Below are 27248 nucleotides of genomic sequence, written 5' to 3'. Positions count from 1 at the left end.
TGGACCAGAGTTTTTTGTACCAAGGTACAAGGCTCTCCTTTCTTCTGCAGAATAAAGCATTTTTTCCTTATCCCTGTCAGGCTGTTATTGGCTCTCAGCTAGGCAGACCCGATATTTCGGTAACATTACTTTCTGTGCCTCAGTTCCCCATCACATAGCGGTGTGTGAAAAATAGTTAATATTTGTGAAGTACTTAGACACTATGCTGAGAACCCCATACAAAAGCCCACGATGAAATTAAAATTCTGTATTCAGAGCAGGCTTTGAATAGTGTGAAGTAAAAAAGACATGGGCAGTCACAATTTCAATGAGGATGAGACAGAATACTATTCTTTCAATAAGCAACATCCCTCCTGTGCACTGAATGAGGCAGGAGTCCTGTGAAAAACTGTGAAAAGTCCTGTGATAAGATAATTAAAGACTATCATAATGCATATGCGTGGGGGCACAGGGGAAGGAATTAAGGCTGCGCAGTCACCCTTAGTTCTTGTATTTCTTAACTACTGAGCTTGAGACCATAATGTTCTTTCAACACATTTAGAATTACACACACAAAAGTTAATAAGAATTGAGGTAGGACATCAGTATTTACACCCCTGCTCTAGTGAGGGTGTAAATGCTGCTTCTCTTTAGCACTCATAGAAAATTGGGAATTAATTATTTTTCACCTTTGTGTTACTTCTAGCATGTGTCAGGAAATGTGCAACAGAAACAGCTTATTTTATGCTTAGCACACTTTCTTTTTTTGGAGGGTGTGGGGGTAAATTTCTGCGATCACTGGAAAGTGGAATATCTTTTCAGAACACTTCAGTTAAGAAGTCTACGATTTGTCCCAACAGTTAGTCATATTGTAGCCTTCCTGCAAGATAAGTAGTCTCAATCTCTGTACCTTATGTCTGTATCTTTTGTTTGATTCTATCAATTCTTTCCTCTGCCTTAAAATACAGTTTATTATACATTCCTGAAAATAGAAAGGACAAGATATAAGATTTATTTACGATATACAATGTGTGGAATTTCTCTCTTCCTGTGGTCAGTTCCATGAGTAAGTAGTGGCATCAAGTTACATATTTGGAGTTGCCTGAATTTTGCTCAGTTAAAGATGTAATGTCTCAATGTATTACACAGAAATTTAGCATATAATTAGTGTTCCCTCAATATGTTATACTGGCTGAAAGGTAACTACCTAGACATTTCATTGAAACAGTAGCCTATATTAATGGTCAAAAATAACTCAAATATTGTAATGTACTTCAGCTTCAATAAACTAGGTAATAAAAATCTTTATTTCTGAAGAGTTACAAAATAAGACATGCAAGACAAAAGATTTTGCGAGAGTTTCTCCAGAAAAGTTTCATTCTGTAGGTTCTCTCTTTATGCAAGAAATACCTCCTAGGATACCTTGTTTTTCCACATACCTTATCCTCTGTGTTGTTGCCAGGCAGAATATCCACCTGAATAGATACAGTGTCCACAATGCTCTTCCTTCTGGAGAGTCTATCTTCATCTAGACAAAAATAACAATTTTCATTTTTTGTATCCGTGATATTAAAAGAAAGTAAATTCATGTTTCCTCACACAGCTGTGGATTTGTTTTTCCCTGCCTCTACAGCCAAGTTAATCTATTTTATCAATAGGATATTTGTAAAAAGTATGAGAAAGTTGCCTTCTGTATTAGTGATTTTAAAATTCTTTCAAGTGTCACACAAGTTAAAAACTATAACAGCCATGTAATACCATCACATACATTCTATACTTCTAGACCACAAAAGTTGAATTCTGAAGAGTTGTTTGTAATTTAAAATTCATGTTTTTAGGCCTTAGTTTAGAGATGTTTTGAAACACAAAAGAGCTCTTCCACAGATGATTCAGATGGCTCTCTGCAGAAAGGAACAGTGTGGGAGGAGATATATTTCTTCCCCTGCTGCCACTGATCTGATGAACATAAGCTTGTAAGAATGGCTATACTGGGTCAGGCCAAAGGTCCATTTAGCCCAGTATCCGGTTTTCTAACAGTGGCCAATGCCAGATGCCTCAGAGGGAATGAATAGAACAGGGCAATAACAGAGTGATCCATCCCCTATTGTCCAGTCCCAGCTTCTGGGAATTAGAGGCTTAGATACCCCAAGAGCATTGGGCTGCATCATTGACCATCTCGGCTAGTAGCCATTGATGGACCTATTCTGCATGAGTTTATCTAATTTTTGGAACCCAGTTATACTTTTGGCCTTGACAACATCCCCGGACAACGAGTTCCACATTTTGACGGTGTGTTGCATGAAGAAGTATTTCTTTATGTTTCCTTTAAAACTGCAGCCTATTAATTTCATTGGGAGACCCCTGGTGCTTGTGTTACATGAAGGGGTAAATAACACATCCATACTCACTTTCTCCACACCATTCATGATTTTAATAGACCTCTATCATATCCCCCCTTAGTTATCTCTTTTCTAAGATGAACAGTCCTAGTCTTTTTAATATTTTATCAGATGGAAGTTGTTCCATACCCTTAAGCATTGGTGATCTTCCTGAAAACATCATCTGGGCCACTATGGATGTAGAAGCTCTTTATACTAATATTCCACATGAGGATGGACTATCAAGAACAGTATCCCTGAAGGGGCCATGGCACACCTGGTGGCTGAGCTTTGTGACTTTGTCCTCACCCACAACCATTTCAGATCTGGGGACAACTTATACCTTCAAGTCAGAGGCACTGCTATGGGTACCCACGTGACACCACAGTATGCCAACATTTTTATGGCTGACTTCATAGAATCATAGATTATCAGGGCTGGAAGGGACTTCAGGAGGTCATCTAGTCCAACACCCTGCTCAAAGCAGGACCAACCCTCAGACAGATTTATTGCCCCAGATCCCTAAATGGCCCCCTCAAGGATTGAAATCACAAACCTGGGTTTAGCAGGCCAATGCTCAAACCACCGAGCTATCCCTCCCAACTCAGAATGCTTCTTCAACTCTCGTCCCCTAACGCCCCTCCTCTACTTGTGCTACACTGATGACATCATCACATGGACCCACAGAAGGGAGATCCTTGAAGAATTCCACCCGGATTTCAACAACTTCCACACCACCACCACCGTCAGTCTGGACCAGTCCACACAAGAGATCCACTTCCTGGACACTACAGGGCAAATAAGTGATGGTCACATAAATACCACCCTATACCAGAAACCTACTGACCGCTATACTTACCTACATGCCTCCAGCTTCCATCCAGGACACATCACATGATCAATCATCTACAGCCAAGCCCTAAGATACAACCGAATTTGCTCCAATCCCTCAGACAGAGACAAACACCTACAAGATCTTTATCAAGCATTCTTAAAACCACAATACCCTGTGAGGAAACAGCAAGACGGGTACCCAGAAGTCACCTACTACAGGACAGACCCAACAAGGAAAACAACAGAACACCACTGGTCATCACATACAGCCCACAGCTAAAAACCTCTCCAGCATATCATGAACCATCTACAATCTATCCTGGAAAATGATCCCACACACTCTCAGACCTTGGGAGGAAGGCCAGGCCTCGCTTACAGACAGCCCCCCAACCTGAAACAAATATTCACCAGCAACTACACACACCACACTACAGAAACACTAAGCCAGGAACCAACCCCTGTAACAAACCTCATTGCCTATTCTGCCCCCATATCTACTCTAGTGACACCATCAGCGAACCCAACCACATCAGCCACACAATCAGGGACTGATACACCTGCACATCTACCAATGTGATATATGCCATCATGTGCCAGCAATGTCCCTCTGCCATGCACACTGGCCAAACCGTACAGTCTGTATTTAAAAAATAAATGGACACAAAATCAGGACATCAGGAATGGTAACACACAAAAGCCAGTAGGAGAACACTTCAATCTTCCTGGACAGTCTATAACAGATTTAAAAGTAGCCATACGTGAACAAAAAAACTTCAGAAACAGACTTCAAAGAGAAACTGCTGAACTAAAATTCATTTGCAAATTTAACGCCATTAATTAGGGCTTGAATAGGGACTGGGAATGGCTGGCTCACTACAAAAGCAACTTTCCCTCTCCTGGAATTGACACCTCCTAATCAATTATTGGGAGTGGACTACATCCATCCTGACTGAATTGGCCTTGTCAACACTGGTTCTCCACTTGTGAGGTTACTCCCTTCTCTTCATGTGTCAGTATATTTATGCCTGCATCTGTAATTCTCACTCCATGCATCTGAAGAAGTGGGTTTTTTACCCATGAAAATTTATGCCCAAATAAATCTATTAATCTTTAAGGTGCCACCGGACTCCTTGTTTTTTCTAAGCATTTTTGTTGCCCTTCTCTCTACCTTTGCCAAGTCTAATATATCTTTTTTGAGACTGGGTGACCAGAACTGCACACTGTATTGAAGATTTGGGTGTGCCATGTATTTTCAACTGCTGCTGCATATTGAGCAGATGTTTTCAGAGAACTATCCACAATGACTCCAAGATCCCTTCCTTGAGTGGTAATGGCTAATTGAGACCCCATCATTTTGTATATATATTTGGGATTATGTTTTCCAGTGTGCATTACTTTGCACTTATCAACATTGCATTTCATCTGCCATTTTCTTGCTTAGTCACTCAGTTTTGGAAGATCCTTTTGTAATTCTTTACAGTCAGCTTTGGACTTAATTATTTTAAATAATCTTGTATCACCTGCAAACTTTGCCACCTCACTGTTTATCCCTTTTCCCAGATCATTTGTGAGTATGTCGAATAGCACTGGTCCCAGCACAGATCCTGCTATTTACTTAACTCCAGTGTGAAAACTGACCATTTTTTCCTACTCTTTATTTTCTATATTTTAACCAGTTACTGATCCATGAGCGGACCTTCCTTCTTATCCCATGACTGCTTACTTTGCTTAAGTGCTCTTGGTGTGGGACCTTGTGAAAGGCTTTCTGAAAGTCCAAGTACACTATCTCCACTGGATCACCTTTGTCCACACTATCTGTTGACTCCCTCTAAGAATTCTAATAGATTAGTGAGGCATGATTTACCTTTTAGAAAAGTCACGGTGCCTCTTCCCACAACATATTGTGTTCATCGTTGTGTCTGATAGTTCGGTTGTTTACTAAGGTTTCAACTAATTTGCCTGGTACTGAAGTTAGGTTCACCGACCTGTAATAGCCAGAACTGCTTCTGGAGCCAATTTTTTTTGGGGGGGGGGGGTGGGGTGGGAGACAATCGGAGTTACATTAGCTATCCTCCAGTCATCTGGACTTATTTTGCTGGACATTACCTAGATTACAACATAGGTTCCCAGTTTGGTTACACCACCATTTCCCTCCTTTCTTGTTATTGAATCAAGAGGCACTTTTGAAAGTTTAACTGCCTGCAAAATTTTTTGGAATGCAAGATTGATTACACTTTTTTGTTAAGAGTATGGTAGTTTCATTAATGCTAGAGGGAGCAGTAGAATTGCATTTAATAGGAAACATTCAGGACTCAGACTCTGTTTTGCTATACTTTCGATTTGATTTTCCATTTTCCTCCACGCCTTCCCATGAGTCTTGTAATGTGACAGCATAGCTGGGACATAGTGCATGGGTAATTACTTACTTACTCATATCTTGTTCCAAATTTTTATAAGAAAAATTGCTTGTTGAAGCTCATGAATGGAAAACTAAGGCTCTCTAGATTTATGCATGGAAGAATTATGTCATTGGCAGCCACAATCTTCTTTGTGTTGCTCTGGCTGAAGTTCCTCAACCCTGTGCTAAAAAGGTCCAATTCTACAGATTAAGTTAGCTCAGACTTCATGGCTCATTCAATTCTTGACTTCTCCTAAGATTGCTGACAAGGGTGTCAATTATGATGCGGAAACCTGAGGCCTATCACCACCAGCCTATATAACACAGGCCGTGCAATAGTCACATGGCGAAGATGTATTAATGTATGGCAAGGTAGGTCCTCCACATCCCTAGCGGAGCTCAGAATCCTATACATCACATGTAGAAGACCTCACTTTCTGAATTCCCCAGCATTATTACTCCTTAATTGAGCACATGTTTGAGCAACATGAGATGGTAGCTCAAGGTTTTGAATATTAGACTTGAGACTACACTTGATCTTAGCTCACAGAGCCTGAGTGTTGAATTTGTTATTGTTCCCACCTATTAATTTTAGTTTTGTACTTTTCTACATTCATCTCATTTTCCTTTGCAAACACAAATGTTGTAGTACAAAGCACACACTCAAGCACTCCTTTCGATAGCTTTCCATTGGCTTCCTGTCTCTTCAGAAAAACGAGAAATATGGTTCAATATCGTCTTAAAAATAAAATAGCATTAGTTTTATAGCATAAAAAGGACAGAGTGAAGAACACACACACAGAGGAGACATAGACAAACCAGACTGAGACTTCCATGTAGATTACAGGTATTAGGACTAATTTAGCTAATTTACTATTACTCGTGCACTGAAATAAAGCTGAAGATGTATTTTAATATGGTTGCCAGAGATACTCCATATTGGTAAAGGTATTTTGCAGAATCTGATCCATCTTTAATTTTCTGATGCCAACCTGCTACTCCCTACTCGTTCCGTATGACACCCAAAGAAAGTATAGGAATTTGAGGTGAGCATAAAGCATGCTGACTATAAGAAATAAATGCAAGACAAAATTGTATCTTTGCTGCCATCTTGCTGCCTTATGTATAATCCACATACTTTTTGTCCTATGCTGGATTCAGCATGGTTCTATGTGTACAGATGCCTCCCCCCTTTTGACACGCTTTAATTTTACCTACTAGGAAAACAAGGTGATTGCACTCAGAATATTTTGTTGACTAGGAAAAGCAAGCCCATACCTGTGTGTTAAATATCATAGGGGCCCTTTGTAGTTTTCTGATTAGTCAAGTTAGCCTGTGGAAAGCACAAACGCAGTCCTCCGCTACCACAAATTATGCAGTTGAGTTTCCCACATTTGGGGAAAATCACAGGGGTCAGCACGCCCGCAGTGCAATGGACATATGCACTCTTGGCTGGGTTTTTATACGATGCCACCATGGTTTTGATTATTAACTAACTTATGTAGACATGGATTATCCAATGTGATCAGCCTCAAACAAGAGACCAATATGAAGCTCCTTACTTCGAGGCTTCCTACAGCATACATTTTTCTTTTCTACATAAAGACCCAGTGCCCAAAACATGTTTCTCTCAAAATGTGATCTGTTAAATAGAGGGAGTTGATTAAGCATGTTATCACCCATGTAAATCTAAGTGATACAGTACCTGATTCCCATCTACATTAAGGCTCCTCTAATTTGCTTTATAATACACTGATTTAAAATAAATAAAATCACTTTTTACACCCACTTTAAAAACAGAATAAGTGTTTCTTATTGTAGTATAAATGAGCATCAGATACTTTCAAGTCCTTAAAGCTGGTCATCCTCTGTTTCAGGATGAGAAAAGCAGTATTTTTTCTCCTAGCAGTAACATAAGCCAGAATTTCAGAAGTGGACACTTTGTATTAGAAGATTAATACTACATTCTCCAAAATGCAAAATATGCAGACTTTACCCCCTGCCCCCCCCAAAAAATGATTTTTCAAGGAAATAACTCTTCCTTTATTCCATCTGAATCCTACTGCACAGAAGGACAAGGCCTGGCAAACAAGATGCTAGATGATCTATTATATCTAAATATACTGAACATTTCAGAAAGACAGCAGCTCTAATCTTTCTTTACCACCAGGCAATTCAAAGGAATAAAGCATCAAAGGCCTCCACTGCAAGACAGAGGAAACTATCAATCAAAAGAAGGATATAAAGCTAGTGATCCATGTTTGAATTATAGCTGTCATCCTTAAAGATTTTATGAACAAAAGATAGAAGTGGGAGGCAAACCTGTTGAAAGTCTCCGAATAAGGATAAAAAACAAAGATGATGTAATAGTAGGTGTCTACTATAGGCCACCTAACCAGGAAGAAGAGGTGGATGACGCTTTTTCCAAATAACTGCCGAAAGCATTCAGAACAATGGACTTGGTAGTGATGGAAGAGTTCAACTATTCAGACACCTGTTGAGAAAATACAGCAGGGCACAGATTATGCAATGAGTTCTGGGAATGCATTGGAGATTTATAATTACAGAAGGTGGAGAAAGTGGGTAGGAGAGTGGCCATTCTAGATTTGATTCTGATAAACAGGGAGGAACTAGTTGAGAATCTGAAGGTGGAAGGCAGCTGAGGTGAAAGTGAAATGATTCTATGAAATGATAGGAGGGAAAACAGCAGAAAAAGACAGTGGATTTCAACAGAGCAGACCTGACCAAACTCAGGGAACTGATGGACTTGCTTCTCATGGGATCTTGCGTAAGGGAAAAGAGTTCAGAGGAGTTGGCGGGTTTTAAAAGAAACATTATTAAGGGCACAAGAGTAAATTATCCCAATGCATAGAAAAGATAGGAAACATGGTAAGAGATCACTCTGTCTTAACCAGGATGTCCTCAATGACCTGAAACACAAAAGAAAGAGCTATACAAAAAGTGGAAACTAATTCAAATAACGAAGGATGAATATTAAAAAAACAACACAACCATGTAGGGACAAAATTAGAAAGGCCACGTCACAAAGCAAGATAAAACTAGCGAGAGACATAAAAAGTTAACAAGAAAACACATTACCAATACACGTGAAGCAAGAGGAAGATCAAGGACGGATTGGGCCCATTACTCAATGAGGAGGAAAAGACAAGAAATGTTTATTTACAGGACCGTGGTTCTTTGAGACGTGATACAGATGAATATTCCACCTAGGCAAGTGTGCACCCAGTACCACGGAGCTGGACAAATTTACCTAGCAGTACTTGTGTGCGGGTGGGGGGGCAGTGCTTGCGCTCCATGGCCATAGACCCTCCTCTGGCTATATGAGGTAGCACTGCCCCAACCCTCCCTCAGTTCTTTGGCACCAAATGTTTGGACATAAGAGTCCAGTACAAAGGGGACAGAAGGACGGTCATAGAATACAAATCTGCATCATATCTCGAAGAACCACAGTTATAGTAAGTAAGTGTTTCTTCTTCTTCAAGTAGATGCAGCCACATATTCCAGATATGTCCAGATGAAAGGCTAGACATCATCTGACAACTAAGATATGGATATAAAGGAGGAGGGCTTTAAACTAGGTTCGACGGGGACAGGTGAGCAAAGCCCACAGGTAAGTGGGGAACAAGACCTGGGAGATGGGTTGGAAACAGGAGGGGGCACGGGCTATAATGGCAGAGAGGAAGGAGGGTCAGGGCAAAGCTGGGAGGCAAAATCAAACCAGTATCTTAGATGCCTTTATACAAATGCAAGAAGTATGGGTAATAAGCAGGAAGAACTGGAAGTGCTAATAAATAAATACAAGTATGACATTATTGGCATTACTGAAACTTGGTGGGATAATACACACGACTGGAATGTTGGTGTGGATGGGTATAGTTTGCTCAGGAAGGATAGACAGGGGAAAAAGGGAGGAGGTGTTGCCTTATATATTAAAAATGTACACACTTGGACTGAGGTGGAGATGGACATAGGAGACGGAAGGGTGGAGAGTCTCTGGGTTAGGCTAAAAGGGGTAAAAAACACAGGTGATGTTGTGCTGGGAGTCTACTACAGGCCACCTAATCAGGCAGAAGAGGTGGATGAGGCTTTTTTCAAACAACTAACAAAATCATCGAAAGCCCAAGATTTGGTGGTGATGGGGGACTTCAACTATCCAGATATATGTTGGGACATTAACACCGCGGGGCACAGACTATCCAATAAGTTCCTGGACTGCATTGCAGACAACTTTTTATTTCAGAAAGTTGAAAAAGCTACTAGGGGGGAAGCTGTTCTAGACTTGATTTTAACAAATAGGGAGGAACTTGTTGAGAATTTGAAAGTAGAAGGAAGCTTGGGTGAAAGTGATCATGAAATCATAGAATTTGCAATTTTAAGGAAGGGTAGAAGGGAGTACAGCAGAATAGAGACAATGGATTTCAGGAAGGCGGATTTTGGTAAGCTCAGAGAGCTGATAGGCAAGGTCCCATGGGAATTAAGACTGAGGGGAAAAACAACTGAGGAAAGTTGGCAGTTTTTCAAAGGGACGCTATTAAGGGCCCAAAAGCAAGTTATTCCGATGGTTAGGAAAGATAGAAAATGTGGCAAAAGACCACCTTGGCTTACCCTTGAGATCTTGCGTGACCTACAAAATAAAAAGGCGTCATATAAAAAATGGAAACTAGGTCAGATCACGAAGGATGAATATAGGCAAATAACACAGGAATGCAGAGGCAAGATTAGAAAAGCAAAGGCACAAAATGAACTCAAACTAGCTATGGGTATAAAGGGAAACAAGAAGACTTTTTATCAATACATTAGAAGCAAGAGGAAGACTAAGGACAGGGTAGGCCCACTGCTCAATGAGGAGGGGGTAACAGTAACGGGAGACTTGCAAATGGCAGAGATGCTTAATGACTTCTTTGTTTCGGTCTTCACTGAGAAGTCTGAAGGAATGTCTAGTATAGTGAATGCTTACGGGAAGAGGGTAGATTTAGAAGAGAAAATAAGCATAGAGCAAGTAAAAAATCACTTAGAAAAGTTAGATGCCTGCAAGTCACCAGGGCCTGATGAAATGCATCCTAGAATACTCAAGGAGTTAATAGAAGAGGTATCTGAGCCTCTAGCTATTATCTTTGGGAAATCATGGGAGACGGGGGAGATTCCAGAAGACTGGAAGGGGGCAAATATAGTGCCCATCTATAAAAAGGGAAATAAAAACAACCCAGGAAACTACAGACCAGTTAGTTTAACTTCTGTGCCAGGGAAGATAATGGAGCAGGTAATCAAAGAAATCATCTGCAAACACTTGGAAGGTGGTAAGGTGATAGGGAATAGCCAGCATGGATTTGTAAAGAACAAATCATGTCAAACTAATCTGATAACGTTCTTTGATAGGATAACGAGCCTTGTGGATAAGGGAGAAGCGGTGGCTGTGATATATCTAGACTTCAGTAAGGCATTTGATACAGTCTCGCATGATATTCTCATAGATAAGCTAGGAAAGTACAATTTAGATGGGGCTACTATAAGGTGGGTGCATAACTGGCTGGATAACCGTACTCAGAGAGTAGTTGTTAATGGCTCCCAATCCTGCTGGAAAGGTATAACAAGTGGGGTTCCGCAGGGTTCTGTTTTGGGACCGGTTCTGTTCAATATCTTCATCAACGATTTAGATGTTGGCATAGAAAGTACGCTTATTAAGTTTGCGGACGATACCAAACTGGGAGGGATTGCAACTGCTTTGGAGGACAGGGTCAAAATTCAAAATGATCTGGACAAGTTGGAGAAATGGTCTGAGGTAAACAGGATGAAGTTCAATAAAGATAAATGCAAAGTGCTCCACTTAGGAAGGAACAATCAGTTTCACACATATAGAATGGGAAGAGACTGTCTAGGAAGGAGTATGGCAGAAAGAGATCTAGGGGTCATAGTGGACCACAAGCTTAATATGAGTCAACAGTGTGATACTGTTGCAAAAAAAGCAAACGTGATTCTGGGATGCATTAACAGGTGTGTTGTAAACAAGACACGAGAAGTCATTCTTCCGCTTTACTCTGCGCTGGTTAGGCCTCAACTGGAGTATTGTGTCCAGTTCTGGGCACCGCATTTCAAGAAAGATGTAGAGAAATTGGAGAGGGTCCAGAGAAGAGCAACAAGAATGATTAAAGGTCTTGAGAACATGACCTATGAAGGAAGGCTGAAACAATTGGGTTTGTTTAGTTTGGAAAAGAGAAGACTGAGAGGGGACATGATAGCAGTTTTCAGGTATCTAAAAGGGTGTCATCAGGAGGAGGGAGAAAACTTGTTCACCTTAGCCTCCAATGATAGAACAAGAAACAATGGGCTTAAACTGCAGCAAGGGAGATTTAGGTTGGACATTAGGAAAAAGTTCCTAACTGTCAGGGTAGTTAAACACTGGAATAGATTGCCTAGGGAAGTTGTGGAATCTCCATCTCTGGAGATATTTAAGAGTAGGTTATATAAATGTCTATCAGGGATGGTCTAGACAGTATTTGGTCCTGCCATGAGGGCAGGGGACTGGACTCGATGACCTCTCGAGGTCCCTTCCAGTCCTAGAGTCTATGAGATGCTGCCCCTCCAGAGATGAATGCGACTTAGGAAAAAACAGGTAAATATACTGGTTCAAATGAAACAGACCACTTCAGGCAAACATTTTGGGTATGGTCGAAAAGTCACTTTGTCTCTGGAGAATTGTCTTTAAGGAGGCTCTGCCATCACAGTCTGCAACTCACATACACTCCGTGCGGATGTTATCACTACGGCTGTCAAAGTAACGCTCTCCTTGATGCTGAACTGCCACGGCCAGATGGTCTATAGCCACAGCAACCTGGATTGTGTTCCCCCTTGTTTGTTCACACCGTACATGGCAGTGGTATTGTAAGTATGCGAATCACTGAGTCTCTGATATAGTACAGATGCATTGCAGATGATCCAAAGCTACAGCAAATTGATATGGAGTGTGGCCACCTACACAGAGCACAGTCCCTGTACTTTCCGTGATCACAGGTGCACTCCCCAACCCATCAGTGAGCCATCACTAACAGCCAACTTGATTGGTGAAGGCTGGGCAAAAGGAATGCCTTGGAAAACATTCTGTGGACACGTCCACCTCCTCAAGGAGACTAGGACCAGTGGAGGGAGATGAACCAGTCTGTCTAGAGAATGAAGAGATATGACAGTAGTCGAGATACAAGAAGATGTGAATTCCCTTCTTCCTGAGAAATGCCATAATAACCACACATTTGGTAAAAACCCAGGAGGCAGAAGGGAGACTGACTGGAAGCAGTGTGTACTGAAAGTGGCATTCTGCCATGATGAACTGAAGGATCTTTCTGTGCCTACGTGAAAGTAGGCATCCTGAAGGCCCGGAGCAGCAAGCCAGCCATTCTGAGACAACACGGGGAGGACAGCTGATAGAGTGATCATCTGGAACCTCATGTACCTGACATATTTGGTGAGGCTGTGAAGGCTGAGGATGAGTCTTACCCCTCCCTTGGATATAGGTACCACCAGGAAGTATTGGGAGTAGAAGCCGTGACCCTCGTGTTCCAGCAGAACCTCCTCCATTGCTCCAGAGCCAGCAGAGAGCTAACCTTCTAAAGGAGCAGTATCTCGTGAGGGGTCCCTGAAGAATGCAAGCCATATCAGAAAAGGCTGAAGGAACCGGGTATATTTAGTTTGGAAAAGAGAAGATTAAGGGGGGACATGATAGTCTTCAAATACTTGAAAAGCAGCAAAGTAAAAAGTAAAGAAAGCAGCAAAGTAAAAAGAAAACAGAAGGAAATCACATTTTAGAATTCCAAGTCCAAGAATAAAAACAAAGGGAAACCTGATAAAATTACAGCAACAAAACTAGCTACAGCATGAGGACTGAGGCAGAAAAACAGGAGGAAAAGGAAGAAATTAAAACTATGCACAACAGAATTTCTTGCCTATTTATCTAAAGGTCTTCTAAAAGCAGGTTTGGATACTATCCACACACAATAGCTATGAGGAGGACAGGCAGACCTATGGTTCGGATTTACCTTTTGATTTGTGTCTGCATTTATGAGGCTTTTTGCCTGATGGAAATAGAGCTAAATTAAAAAAAAAACAACAATGAGAATAAAAAATTATGTTTAAGTATCAGCTATAAAGCAAAAGATACAGAAAAAAAAATCACAGAAATTCTATTGCTCAGATAAGAAATATGTTAATAAAACTCTCCTCAATATTAGTGATTGGCATGAAAATAGACAGATAGAAGAGCTTTGGTCTTGTCTCACAACTCTTACGGTTCAAAACATTCACTTCCTCCAGCTTCTTATTTTTTATCCTCAGAACAGGGCTTTGTAAGACAACTAAGAAAAGTTATGCACTGAAGAAAAAAGTTACTAGTTGTTACCCCATATATTTTCAAAAATTTTCCTAAGCATTTAAATATTTAAGTAGCTCAAAAACTCTCACTGAAGATTTTTCTGTTGGAAATTATTCAACTAAATCAAAATGTTTCACAGGTACTGTTAGAAGGCTTTTCCTTTACCCTCTCCCCAGTTCTTGTCATGAAGACAAAGCAGAAGACCAGAAGTCTGAAGTGCAGGCAACACGATGTTTATTGGGGTTAGTTTTCAGCAAGCATGTGTTGTCCCATAACTCTGATGCCACAGAGCCTTGTTTCCCAGTATTCTGTCTCCCCCCTCCTCAGTAGGCATTATACCTAGGGCCCTACCAAATTCATGGTCCATTTTGGTCAATTGCACGGTCATAGGCCAACAGCTGCTGCTCTCCATTTGCCCAGCTTTGAAGGCAGCATTGCGGCCTACAGCAGTGCAGAAGTAAGGCTGGCAATCTGGCAACCCCCATAAAATAACCTTGCAACCCTCCTGCAACTCCCTTTTGGGTCAAGACCAATTTGAGAAATGCTGGTCTTCCACGTGAAATCTATATAGTACAGGGTAAAAGCACACAAAAGACCAGATTTCAGGGGGAGGAAACCAGGTTTCATGGTCCATGATGCATTTTTCATGGCAATGAATTTGGTAGGGCCCTAATTATACCTGAAATGCACACCCACAGTCCCACCCCTTGCAACTTATAGTCATGTTCCATTTTGGGGGGTTGTGAGTCTGGGGTCTTCATCCCACCCTTTTTGTACCCCATGGAAGGGGTAAGGCATGAGGTTGTGCTATAGTCAGGGGCAGATATTTCCCTAGTCTTTTAGTGTTTTACCTTCCCCTTCAATCCCCTCTTGCCCGTCCCGAATGGCTGCTTGACCTTGCCTTGAGATAAGGAGTTGAGGCAGTCTTCAAGTGTGCGCTCATATATTATACTTTCACCATTCCCAGAAACACTTTAGCTACTTTTATCTGTTCCCATTATACTAACAAGCCCATCTGGCTTAGACAAAAGCAACATATACAATATTTTTGTCACATATTAGTAAGGATCCCTTTGTTACACATACATTAAATAAAATAGGCAAGCAAAAATACCAAAAAATTAAATAGGCAAGCAAATCCCAAAGTAACATTTCAGGTGAAGATACAGGCCTGGATCCCACATTGGCACTAGCATTCCTAACAGAGACATACAAACTATTGAAATTTTGATGGGAAATTAGCAAAAAATTGTGCTTTATCATTTTATTCTATTATAAACTATAATATACCAGTACTTAAAAGTTGAAATGTCTTGGGAAGATCAAAATGAAATATTTCAGAATATTTGATTTCACAAAAAATTCCAAGATTTCAACTTTTCGTTCCAATTTGAGATGAAATGAAAAATTAAAAACCTCAGAATCTCACAGTATGAGGAATTCCATTTTTCAATCAGCTAATAATAGTCCACTTGCAACCAGTTCAAATTACTTTTCTGCAAAAAGTAGCACAATCAAATTAAAACACAAAAACCTAAGTGAAACTAACTCATGTTCAAGTACATATGAACAACTAATTCAGGGCCTGACATAGTAAAGTGCTTAAATCCATCCCTATTAAGGAAAGCAGTTAAGCATGCGCTTTAATTCTACAGGCTTCATGTGCTTAAATGCCCTTTCTAAATAGGTGTGTTTTTTGAATCAAGACCTAATGTAGTAACAATCATTTTAACTTTTTACATGGTATCTAAGAAAAAAAAAATCGGCTTTATTTAATGAGCTCATCTGTAACCCAAACATCAGCACCCTTTATGTCAATGTGTGTGAAGATTATGAAACAGAAATTGATTTGTTTCACATAAGAATTTGAACTTTTTGCATGAAATTCAGATCAGGCAACCTCTCTTCATTCTCACCTCAAATAAATTAAAGGCATGTCTTCTTAAAAGAAAACAACAAATGCTTCTTTTGCTGACACCTGGCATTTTCCTTCAATTTTAACATAAAAGGATTACATTACTCTATCTGGCATTTACAAATAGTGAAAAGTTTAACAACATATTTATAAGGTACTAAAATGTTTCCACATAGATATGGAATTTCCTCCTCTTACTGTGAGATGCACCCTCAGCAGCAGAAAGTGCTGAGAGCACCATTTTAAGACTCATGGTGCCTAGTACACCATTATGGTACCTTAAATGAATTTACGTTGCCACAGTACTCATGGCAGAACCAATGCACTGTCATGAGAACCAGTCCCCCAGCAAAACTCTTAAGATTAGAGCTTTTGTGGCCTCTGTGACTTGATGTTCAGTGTGTACTGTGTCCCCTTCTGCATCTGATCCATATCTCCCAGCTACGAACATTAAATTTAGGCTGTAAAAGTTTATAATTCAGCTTGAGACATCCTGGGGGTTAATCCCCCCCAAATGACCCATAGTTACAATATTATAAATCCACAAAGTATATATATCAGGCCTTGAAGCAGGAACTCTAGAAAGAGAAGTTCTTTGCTAAGCAAAAAAATAGGAAAACAAAACACCAAAAACATGAGATCGTTTTTTCTAGCAACACAACCAGAGAAGTTATTTGCACATTGTGGAGGGTAAAATCTCCCACAATGCTTCTACATGGAGATATTTTATTGTCAACAGCGCAATCCATCTCCCCAGTATTAAGAGGCAACAAATGTGCTAATTAGAGACAAACATAATACATATAATATCTTGTTCATCAGTAGATCTCAAAGCACTTTAAAGGACATAAGTCTCATTATTCCCTTTTTACATATACAGAAACTGAGGAAAAGAGGCAATGCGATTTGCCCAAGTTCATCAAGCAGGCCAGTGGGAACAGAACCCAGGTCTCCTGAGTTCCAGTCCACTGCTCTATCCATTAGGAAACACTGCCTTTCCTAGTATTTTTGTTATGTGAACCCATGGTCTACTGTGAATTTGACTGAGACCAGTAACTCAGGCCACCATTCAGTCAAAGAGTGAACGTTTACGAACCAGGACTGGATTTAAATTACTTATCTAGTGAACAATTAATGTGTATACAGAGATTCAACATTGACTTAATACTGTAATACAAAGTAATTTCAGAAATTTAGTAATAAGCACTACCATCTCATTTAACAAATAAAGACTTTTTAATAAAATCAAAGTGAGGTCAAAACTTTCCTCTTTGTGGCTCTTTTTTTTTTTTTTTTTTTTAAAAAGGATGCAGAAAATAAATCTAGGAGTTAAAATCCTGTGTTGTACACTGTACAGTACACCACGAACAAACTCTAACTTCTGAGGAAAACAAAAATTATACTGCCATGAAATTCTGATGCAAAGTATTCAAGTTATATATAGGTTGGATGTGGGTGACAGATCAGACATGAGACAAAATGAATTCTTAATAGCTGCTGTTGTAATAGTTATGTCACTGATTACTGCTTACCTGTTACCTGGGGCACATATGGCACCGACAATCTTTCCACGCTGTATCCACTGCCGCCTAATGATTCTGCAATCTTGTTTGTCAGGAAAAACAAGTTTTTTTCATGCTTCTCCAAAGATTTGGGAAGACTGTCAAATAATATATATATAGCAATTAATATTTATTGATATAGATCTATACATGTAATAAAATAAATCAAAAGCAGCAAAGAATCCTGTGGCACCTTATAGACTAACAGATGTATTGGAGCATGAGCTTTCGTGGGTGAATACCCACTTTGTCGGATGCTCCAATACGTCTGTCTATAAGGTGCCACAGGACTCTTTGCTGCTTTTACAGATCCAGACTAACACTGCTACCCCTCTGAAAATAAATCAAAATCATATTGGAAGTCGTGTTGATGTTTCAACAGAAAGGAACATAGTTAAATTGGCTATTAATAGATATATTCAAAGCTTTAATTTCTCTGTACATTTAAAAACCTATTATGAATCCCTTTAACACAATACACCTAGACGATTTGCAACTTAATCATCACTGTTTATTCTTCACCTAGTTTAGGAGTCGCTAAGGTATTCTTGGCCTCATTTTGATCCACCAGTTCAAAGTAATTGCAGATGAAATAGATGTTCTAATAATCAGATCAGTTTACAATCAAGAATAACTTTCCCAATCATCTTTTATGGATTTGAAAGATTATGATGCAGGTAACAATTCTATTATTAAGTGTGGCTCTCCACTTCTGAAGGGTTTAGGATACCACACTACATTTTAAAGTTACACAGAGTACTAATAAAATACCTTATATTACTCAGACAGTTTAGCATCAACATGCAGTTTACTTTTGACTAACCTTTTATTAAGAAATTAAAACCAAGATTTCCCATCTTATCTTTAATACTACATTTTCCTTCCCCAGTTTGTGTATCATCATCCTTTCTGTGCCACTTTTCCATAGATTCAACCTACTCCTATGATGTACAATTGTTTAATCTCAATAAAGGGAATATTAAAATGCATCATCATTCATTCTATTATAAATATTTGTATTTACATACATGCGCTTGTCTTTGAAGATGTTTTCTGGAAGAAAATAGGGAGCTTCCACAGTTCGCGTTTCAATGACCTGAAAAACAAGCGAAGTAATGCAAGCTGTCTTGGAGTGAATGAATTAAACTTTTCATTCTTATACTGACATATTTAATATTTATTTGTCCACACAGAATATTGTGTAGCAGATGCCACCACAATGGTGCATTACTGGTTTGAATAATTTAAGATATGTTTTCCCCTAAACTAACCAATACCTAAAATAACGGTTTTGTTTATTTTAGCCTGTCTGCTAGATTCTCAGCTGGTATAAATCAACATGGCTTCTCTGAAGGCAACGGAGCTATATGTTTTACGCTAGCAGAGGATCTGGCCAATAAAAATAAAATTTCAGTTATAATGAAAAGTAATGTAAGTGAACAAAATTAAAATGCTAAATTAGAAGAGGTGAAAATTAACCGTACAAACTTGAAGGTAATATGCAATTCCCACTGAGCTGACAGAGACTGCACTATTGTAGTATTAACAGGCACAGAGATATTATGGGCCTTAGTTCTTATTATACAGAGTCTCTGGAGAGAGAGTTGAATATCATCTTACAGTGGGTCCAGCTTCATAGTCCCAAGATTCTTCAGTAAGAAATGCAGCCGCTAATACATCTACTAGAGAGGCCATTGCAACAGATACGATGACAACACAAATTATGCAAAAAGGAGGGTGTGCTCATAAGGCGAAAGTGACAATAATGGCAGTATCTCTACATATTCTACCTATTGTAGCCTTTCTACGCTTTAAAATCAGTCAGCATGTTGCTATGCAAAAGACACTAAAAAGAAAAGAAACATTTAGCAAAAGTTATTTAATTATTGTAGTGTATGAAATGCCATGCTAACTATTGAAATGACTGATTTTATACTACCTTGCTGACATGCTGGCAAAAGGCAGGGACTGCAATCATCTGACTTAGAAAGTTGAGGTAGGCTGCAACCAATGCCATGACACCACAGCGATTGAACATTGGCAAGTTATCCTCATTAATGATGACGATATCCTATAATAAAAAGGAAAACATCAAGTGACCCAACATTTACAAGTTATTCTGAATTTACATGAATGTTTCATAATCACTTTGTGTATACTACTAACTAGTAACTAGTGCTTAATGTCTTCATCTGAAGGTCTCCGTGCAGTTCTAATACATAGCCTCTTAACATTCTTGAAGTAGGTAAGCAATAGCCTCATTCTACAGCTGGGAACAACTAATGTAAGGACCCACAGTTACACCATGAGTATAGCAGAGCAAAGCACAGGGACCCAATTCAACACTACCCCCATAGGATATGAATAACTCTACTGTAATCTCTGGGGGTTACTTCCTTCTCCACCATGGGACACATGTCTTTTGACACCTAGTCCTGTGTTTTCCTCATAAGACCCCCTCCCCATCCTAAATATAGCAATTCCAGGAAATTAGAATGTTATTTTAAAACATACATTTTACAAGATGACTTAAAAACAGACAAAATATTGGCATGAGTCACAGGCAAAACATATAAAAAACACACATAATAGCTCCTTAATCTTCACAGTGGTTAACTGTTAGAAAGGTGAAGTGACTTGCTTAGGACCACATAATGAATCACTGGAAAAGCCAGGATTAGAGCTCAGGACTGATTTCTATCCAGATTCTTCCACTGCTCCAATAACCATGGTATGTAAACTGTTGAATTCATACTCCTGTTCATTCTTTGAGATCACACTGCCTTTCTACCATATTTAGCAACCTTTTAGTAAAGTCTTATTTTATTTAATTTAATAGAAGAGACCCAGGCAAAATTTCAGCACTTATTAAGTTGCCTGTTTTTCAAAGATGCTAGGAAGCTGCTGGTACTCACGCCACATATTTAGAGTTCTACCTTGAAAATCTTGGCTCCTGTTTCTGAATATATGCAAAAACCCAGTGCAAATTAAAATAATCTCAATACTCAGCTTTTCATTTTCATTTCTATTTACGTATAGAGTGACTGGATTTATGGCTCATTAGAACAATCTGTAACTCATTAAATCTTCCTTTGTCCCATGACTGGAGAGATGTTAACTGGTCACTTCACTTTGAATGGTCTCTTGCAACATGTGTTAACTCCATATGCTAAACAATCTGTTCCACCTTGTATTTACCTGAGACACTCTGGCTGCCTTTCCAAGACCTGAAGAAGAGTTCTGTGTAAACTTGCTTCTTTCACCAACAGAAGTTGGCCCAATAAAAGATATCCATAAATTAATTAAATAAATCCATGAATGGATTAACCCAAGTATCATTCCTGAAGCTTACCTGCAAAGCAATGGCCAGTCGAATGAGGTCAATAACCACTTCTTCATTGGCTAGTTCGATTGTTATAAGAGCTAGAGACGTGTACAGCAGCTCAAAATTCTTTTGGACATTATCATCTTCTTTACAGCCTAAGTAGATGTGCCTGTACAACTGCTGCCCATGCTATAAAGTGCAGAAAAGGGACATTCAATACTGAAAAGATACTGTCAATAAAGATTATTTTAAAATACACCAAAACAGGTTATTAAACAAAAGAGCACTACTTTTCTACCTTGAGTGCAGTTTTAGAGTAATATGCCATTTTATGTGAACACAGTTTTCAGTCTTATACAAATAGTTTAAAACAGTGGTTTTCGAAGCCTGTCCACTGCTTGTTCAGGGTAAGTACTCTGGCAAGCTGGGCCAGTTTGTTTACCTGAGGATTAGATCTGTATTGGAGGACCATAATGAAGTTATTGGTGCTCCACATGAGTCTGGGTGCATGGAACTTAATTCAGGATCAGGGCTTAAAGTCGTTAAAGTCCCGATTCCGCAAAGTACCTAACTTCATGCATGTGAGTACTTTCACTGAATGAGAGATTGAGGGTACGTCTTCACTACCGGCTTTATCAGTGGGTAGCAATCGATTTCTCGGGGATCGATATATCGCGTCTCTTCTAGACGCGATATATTGATCCCAGAACGTGCGCCTGTCAACTCCAGAACTCCAGCAACGCGAACGGCGGTAGCAGAGTTGACATGGGGAGCCGCGGACATCGATCCCGCGCCGTGAGGATGGTAGGTAACTTGATCTAAGATACTTCGACTTCAGCTACGCTATTCATGTAGCTGAAATTGCGTATCTTAGATCGATCCCTCCCCCCCCCCCCGCAGTGTAGACCAGCCCTAAGCTGTAAATTCTTCAGTGCACAGAACTGTCTTGGAAATGATTCAGTACCTTGTTTTTAAGGTGCTATAAATTAAAATAACTTTATAAAAGTATTTTATATTGAGATTTTTAATTTGATGTGAAAATGTTGCAGCAAAGAAAGACGAGTTAATGATTCAGCTACTTTACATGCTCCTTCAGAGGAAAAGATAACTGTTTCATGCTATTACCTTCTTCATGAAGCTCACATCTTGCCTTGAAATTTTGTCTCGTTTTATCTTTAGATCTGAAACATCTGGTATTATTCTACAAAGGCAACAAGTATGTCATTTTAATAAAATAACCTATTTATAATTTGTTAAGGGAAGTTGTATGGGGAAAAACAGGCTATGTAATATATATGAGCTATTCAAAACATTCTTGCAATTTCCATTTTAATTATATCCAATCACATTCAATTTTCAGTTTTAAAGGAAGGAAGCAAAAGTAATTATGACTCAAACACAGAAGACTGCATTTTACAGAGCAACAACTATCTTCTACAAAGCAAAAATACAATTAAAAACTTAATTAAACCAACAACTATTCAGAACTTCCATTTAGTAAACAACATATTAGGGCTTGGACATAGAACCATCTCTGTCCTTCAATCAATGTAACTGTTTTCCAGTTTTGTTATGGCAAGGTGGGCTACAGTGTTACTAAAATGCATAGTAAACAATAAGACACAGGAAGCTACGTGTACAAGGAACCATATCTAACAACTTAAAGTTTGGGAAAATAGTGCTTTAAAATGTTTGTGCTTTGAAAAAATATAATTAACTATATGCATTACTTTATCATTTGGATATTAAACTAGAAACAATTATTATAACTGAAGCCATTAAAACCAGAACACTACCTTATTCCTCTAAGTTTTGCTCTGTTGTCATGCCGATCAATAAGATTATGCAAAATTTCCAAGACCAGTTGTCTTAGTTCAGAGTCTTCCATGAGTGAAGGAGACAATAAAGGATCAAGAAATGGGGCAGGAAGAGCAGCAGCAATAGTCTTTGCATTATATCCTGAAGTCACCTGTTCATTATTCAAGAGAAAAGACAGTTACTCACCTTTGTAACTGTTGTTCTTCGAGATGTGTCGCTCATATCCATTCCAATTAGGTGTGCGCGCGCCACGTGCACGTTCGTAGGAAGATTTTTACCCTAGCAACACTCAGCGGGTCGGCTGGGTTGCCCCCTGGAGTGGCGCCGTTATGGCACTAGATATATACCCCTGCCGACCCAACAGTCCCTCAGTTCCTTCTTGCCGGCTACTCCGACAGAGGGGAAGGAGGGCGGGTTTGGAATGGATATGAGCAACACATCTCGAAGAACAGTTACAAAGGTAAGTAACAGTCTTTTCTTCTTCGAGTGCTTGCTCATATTGATTCCAATTAGGTGATTCCCAAGCCTTACCCTAGGTGGTGGGGTCGGAGTGAGATGCTGCAGAATGCAGAACTGCTGAGCCAAATGCTGCATCATCTCTGGACTGTTGAACCAATGCGTAAAGTGAGGCAAAGGTGTGAATCAATGACCAGGCAGCTGCCAGACATATTTCCTGGATGGGAACATGGGCCAGGAAGGTGGCAGATGAAGCTTGAGCCCGAGTAGAATGGGCGGTGAGGTGGCTAACCGGAACATGAGCCAAATCATAGCATGTACGGATGCAGGACATTACCCAAGATGAAATTCGTTGGGATGAGACCGGTAGGCCTTTCATCCGGTCTGCCACAGCTACAAAGAGCTGAGGTGACCTTCGGAAGGGTTTTGTTCTCTCAATATAAAAGGCGAGAGCCCTGCAAATGTCTAGGGTGTGCAGCTGTTGTTCCTGACATGATGGGTGCGGCTTCTGGAAAAAGACTGGAAGGAAGATGTCTTGATTGACATGAAAGACGGACACCACCTTAGGGAGGAAGTAGGGATGTGGTTGCAGCTCTACCTTGTCCTTATGGAACACCGCATATGGGGGGTCCGCTGTCAGAGCCCGAAGCTCAGATACTCGTCTTGCTGAAGTAACAGCGACAAGGAAGGCTGTCTTCCAGGAAAGGTACAGCAGCAAGCAGGTGGCTAGCGGTTCGAAAGGAGCACCCATAAGCTTGACTAGCACCAGGTTGAGGTCCCAGGTAGGGGTCGGGCGCCTAACTTGTGGGTACAAATGTTCCAATCCCTTGAGGAATCTTTAAACTATGGGGTGAGAAAAGACTGATCAGCCATTTTCCCCTGGGTGGAAGGCGGAGATGGCTGCCAGATGTACCTTTATGGAAGAGACCGCTAGGCCTTGTTCTTTCAGGGACCATAGGTAGTCCAGGACAGTAGGAACTGACACCTGTGTGGGGACTGAGTTACGTTGAGCACACCAGCAGGAGAAACGCTTCCACTTGGCCAGATATGTCATCCGAGTGGAAGGCTTCCTACTGCCCAAGAGCACCTGTTGGACTGAGGCAAAGCAACGCAACTCAGACTGGCTCAACCACACAGCAACCATGCTGTGAGGTGAAGAGATTGCAAGTCCGGATGGTGAAGTCTGCCGAAGTCCTGTGTTATGAGATCCGGCCAGAGTGGCAGGGGGATCGGGTCTGCCACTGAGAGGTCGAACAACATGGTGTACCAGTGCTGCCTCGGCCACGCTGGAGCAATCAGGATCAGGTGGGCGCTGTCCCTGCGAAGTCTGAATAGGACACTGTGGACCAGCGGGAACGGTGGAAAAGCGTACAGTAGATGCTTCTTCCACGGGATGAGGAAAGCGTCTGATAGGGAGCCCGGAGAGAGTCCCTGGAAGGAGCAGAACACCTAGCATTTCCTGTTCTCTCGGGAGGAAAAGAGGTCTACGTGGGGAAACCCCCACTTTCGGAAAACAGAATGGATGACATCCAGATGAATCGATCACTCGTGAGACAGGAAGGATCTGCTGAGGTGATCCGCCAGAGTGTTCTAGACTCCTGGGAGAAAGAATGCTACCAAATCGATCGAGTGGGCTATGCAAAAGTCCCAGAGGTGGAAGGCTTCTTGACAAAGGAGGGAGGTGCATGCTCCGCCCTGCTTGTTTATGTAAAACATGGCCGTTGTGTTGTCCGTGAACACCGATATACAACGGCCTTGGAGATGTTCTCGAAACACCTGGCATGCTAGACGCACCGCCCTCAGCTCCTGCACATTGATGTGTAAGACTAACTCTTGAGTTGACCAGAGGCCTTGAGTGCGTAAGCCCTCGAGGCGAGCACCCCAACTCAGAGATGATGCGTCCGTGGTTAGGGCCATCGAGGGTTGTGGCGGGTGGAATGGCATCCCTGCACAGACTAGAGTGGGGTTCAGCCACCAGATTAGGGAGCCCAGAACCTTCTGGGGAACAGTGAGCACCGAGTCCAGGCTGTCCCTGCATGGCCAGTATACTGAAGCAAGCCAGGTTTGAAAGGGACGGAGATGTAGCCTGGCTTGTTTGGTCACGAAGGTGCAGGAAGCCATGTGACTTACCACACTGAGGCAGTTGCACACTGACATTGTCGGGAAGGTTTGAAGTCCTCTAATAATTGTAGCCATTGCTTGAAAACGCAACTGTGGGAGGCAGGCTCTGGCCAGACTGGAGTCCAGAACCGCTTGGATGAAGTCTATTCTCTGCGAGGGTGTCAGAGTAGACTTCTCTGTGTTGATCAGCAGGCCTAGGCTCCTGAAGAGGTCTTGGACGATGCACAGGTGATGTGACACTTGTAACTGGGAGGTCCCTCGAATGAGCCAATCGTCGAGATACGGGTAGATGTGCATCTGACGACGCTGGAGGGAGGCGGTGACTACGGCCATGCATTTCGTGAATACTCGCGGGGCTGTAGAAAGGCCGAACGGAAGTACTCTGAACTCAAAGTGTTCATAGTTGACCACAAAACGGAGGTACCGTCTGTGTGGTGGGTAAATTGCAATGTGGAAATACGCATCCTTCATATCGAGGGCGGCATACCAGTCTCCCGGACCCAGAGACGGGATAATGGTCTCCAGGGTTACCATGAGGAACTTCAACTTTATCATGAATTTGTTGAGTTCTCGCAGGTCTAGGATCGGTCGTAGACCTCCCTTTGCCTTGGGGATTAGGGAGTAGAGGGAATAAAACCCCTTGTCCCTCATGTCTTTTGGCACCTCCTCTATGGCTAGGAGCGACTGGACCTCTTGTAAGAGAAATTGCTCGTGAGAGGGGTCCCTGAAGAGGGATGGGGAGGGAGGGTGGGAAGGTGGGGTTGAAACAAACTGGAGATGGTATCCCAATTCCAACACGCGCAGGACCCAACGATCAGAAGTGAGCTGGGACCAGGCAGAGAGGAAATGGGAGAGGCGGTTGACAAATGGAGGAAAAAGATCCGGGAAAGTAACTGGTGGGCCGTGCTCGGGCGTCCCATCAAAAGTTCTGCTTGGGCCCTACTGGCGGTTTGGGGGGGGCCTGATTTTGACCCCCTTGGGAGCCAGACTGCCTATGATGATTCCCTCTACCACGTCTTCTGCTAAAGTCCTGACACAGCCTAGGCAGGGCGTAAGGGTGCTGTGGCTGGGGCCGGAAGGTCCTGCATTGGGTCACTAGTGTGTGCATTCCCAGCGAGTGCATTATGACGCGATTATCCTTCAGACTTTGCAATCTGGAGTCAGTCTTGTCTGAGAAAAGGCCCTGGCCTTCGAAGGGCAAGTCCTGAATAGTTTGTTGTAATTCAGGAGGAAGGCCTGAGACCTGGAGCCAGGAGATATGGCTCATCGTCACTCCTGAAGCCAGAGTCCTGGTTGCAGAGTCTGCTGCGTCCAGAGAAGCTTGGAGGGAGGTTCTCGCCACCTTCTTACCCTCTTCTAACAGGGCCGCAAACAGGGAACTCCTGGGGAATAAGCTCCGTGAACTTCCCCTAGGATGTCTACATATTATAGTTGTATCTACTTAGGAGGGCTTGCTGGTTTGCCACTCTAAGTTGAAGGCCCCCGGGCGAGTATATTTTGTAGCCTAGGAGGTCCATGTGCCTAGCCTCCTTCGACTTAGGAGCAGCGGCTTGCTGGCCACGACGCTCCCTTTTGTTCACCGATTGCACTACTAGAGAGCAAGGAGGTGGGTGAGTGTAGAGTTCATATCCCTTTGAGGGGACCATGTATTTTCTCTCTACTCCCCTGGCTGTGGGGGGAATTGAGGCTGGGGATTGCCAAATGCCTGTATGGTGCAGATAAATGGGAGAGCCACTCTAGTAGGTGCGCCAGCTGAAAGGATGTCCACTACAGGGTCCTCTATTTCAGAGACCTCCTCCACCTGTAAGTTCATATTTTGAGCCACTCGTCTCAAGAGGTCCTGATGGGCTCTTAGATCATTTGGCAGAGGGCCTGAGGAGGATGTTCCCGCCACCACCTCATCTGGCGAGGACGAAGAGGAGAGGCCAGGGACCAGAGGGTCCTGTGGGGGCTCCTGTTGTTGAGGAGCATCATTTGCGTCAGGTGGGACCTGGGTATCTGCAGGTGGTATCGGAGCCTCATCTGTGCCCATGGGGGGTGGCTTACTGTCGCCTCTGGCACCCGGTGTTTTGACGGGGTCGA

At 41.6% G+C, this 27248-nt stretch overlaps 1 protein-coding gene across 3 annotated transcripts in view; it reads right to left on the bottom strand.

Annotated features, from left to right (window-relative positions):
• EFR3A (EFR3 homolog A) overlaps positions 1-27248 on the bottom strand; it is a 165694-nt gene that overhangs the window by 10387 nt on the left and 128059 nt on the right. For all 3 annotated transcript variants that reach the window (XM_050940803.1, XM_050940805.1, XM_050940804.1), the window contains 7 exons: positions 22568-22740; positions 21897-21972; positions 20799-20960; positions 19386-19517; positions 18475-18542; positions 17417-17544; positions 1419-1507 (listed from right to left, as the gene is read on the bottom strand). In XM_050940803.1, coding sequence (XP_050796760.1) covers positions 1419-1507; positions 17417-17544; positions 18475-18542; positions 19386-19517; positions 20799-20960; positions 21897-21972; positions 22568-22740 — 828 coding nt within the window. The remainder of the gene's footprint in view (positions 1-1418; positions 1508-17416; positions 17545-18474; positions 18543-19385; positions 19518-20798; positions 20961-21896; positions 21973-22567; positions 22741-27248) is intronic.

The sequence above is a fragment of the Gopherus flavomarginatus genome, chromosome 2, assembly GCF_025201925.1.
Source record: "Gopherus flavomarginatus isolate rGopFla2 chromosome 2, rGopFla2.mat.asm, whole genome shotgun sequence".
NCBI lineage: Eukaryota > Metazoa > Chordata > Testudines > Testudinidae > Gopherus > Gopherus flavomarginatus.
This window is presented reverse-complemented; position numbering and strand designations above follow the sequence as displayed.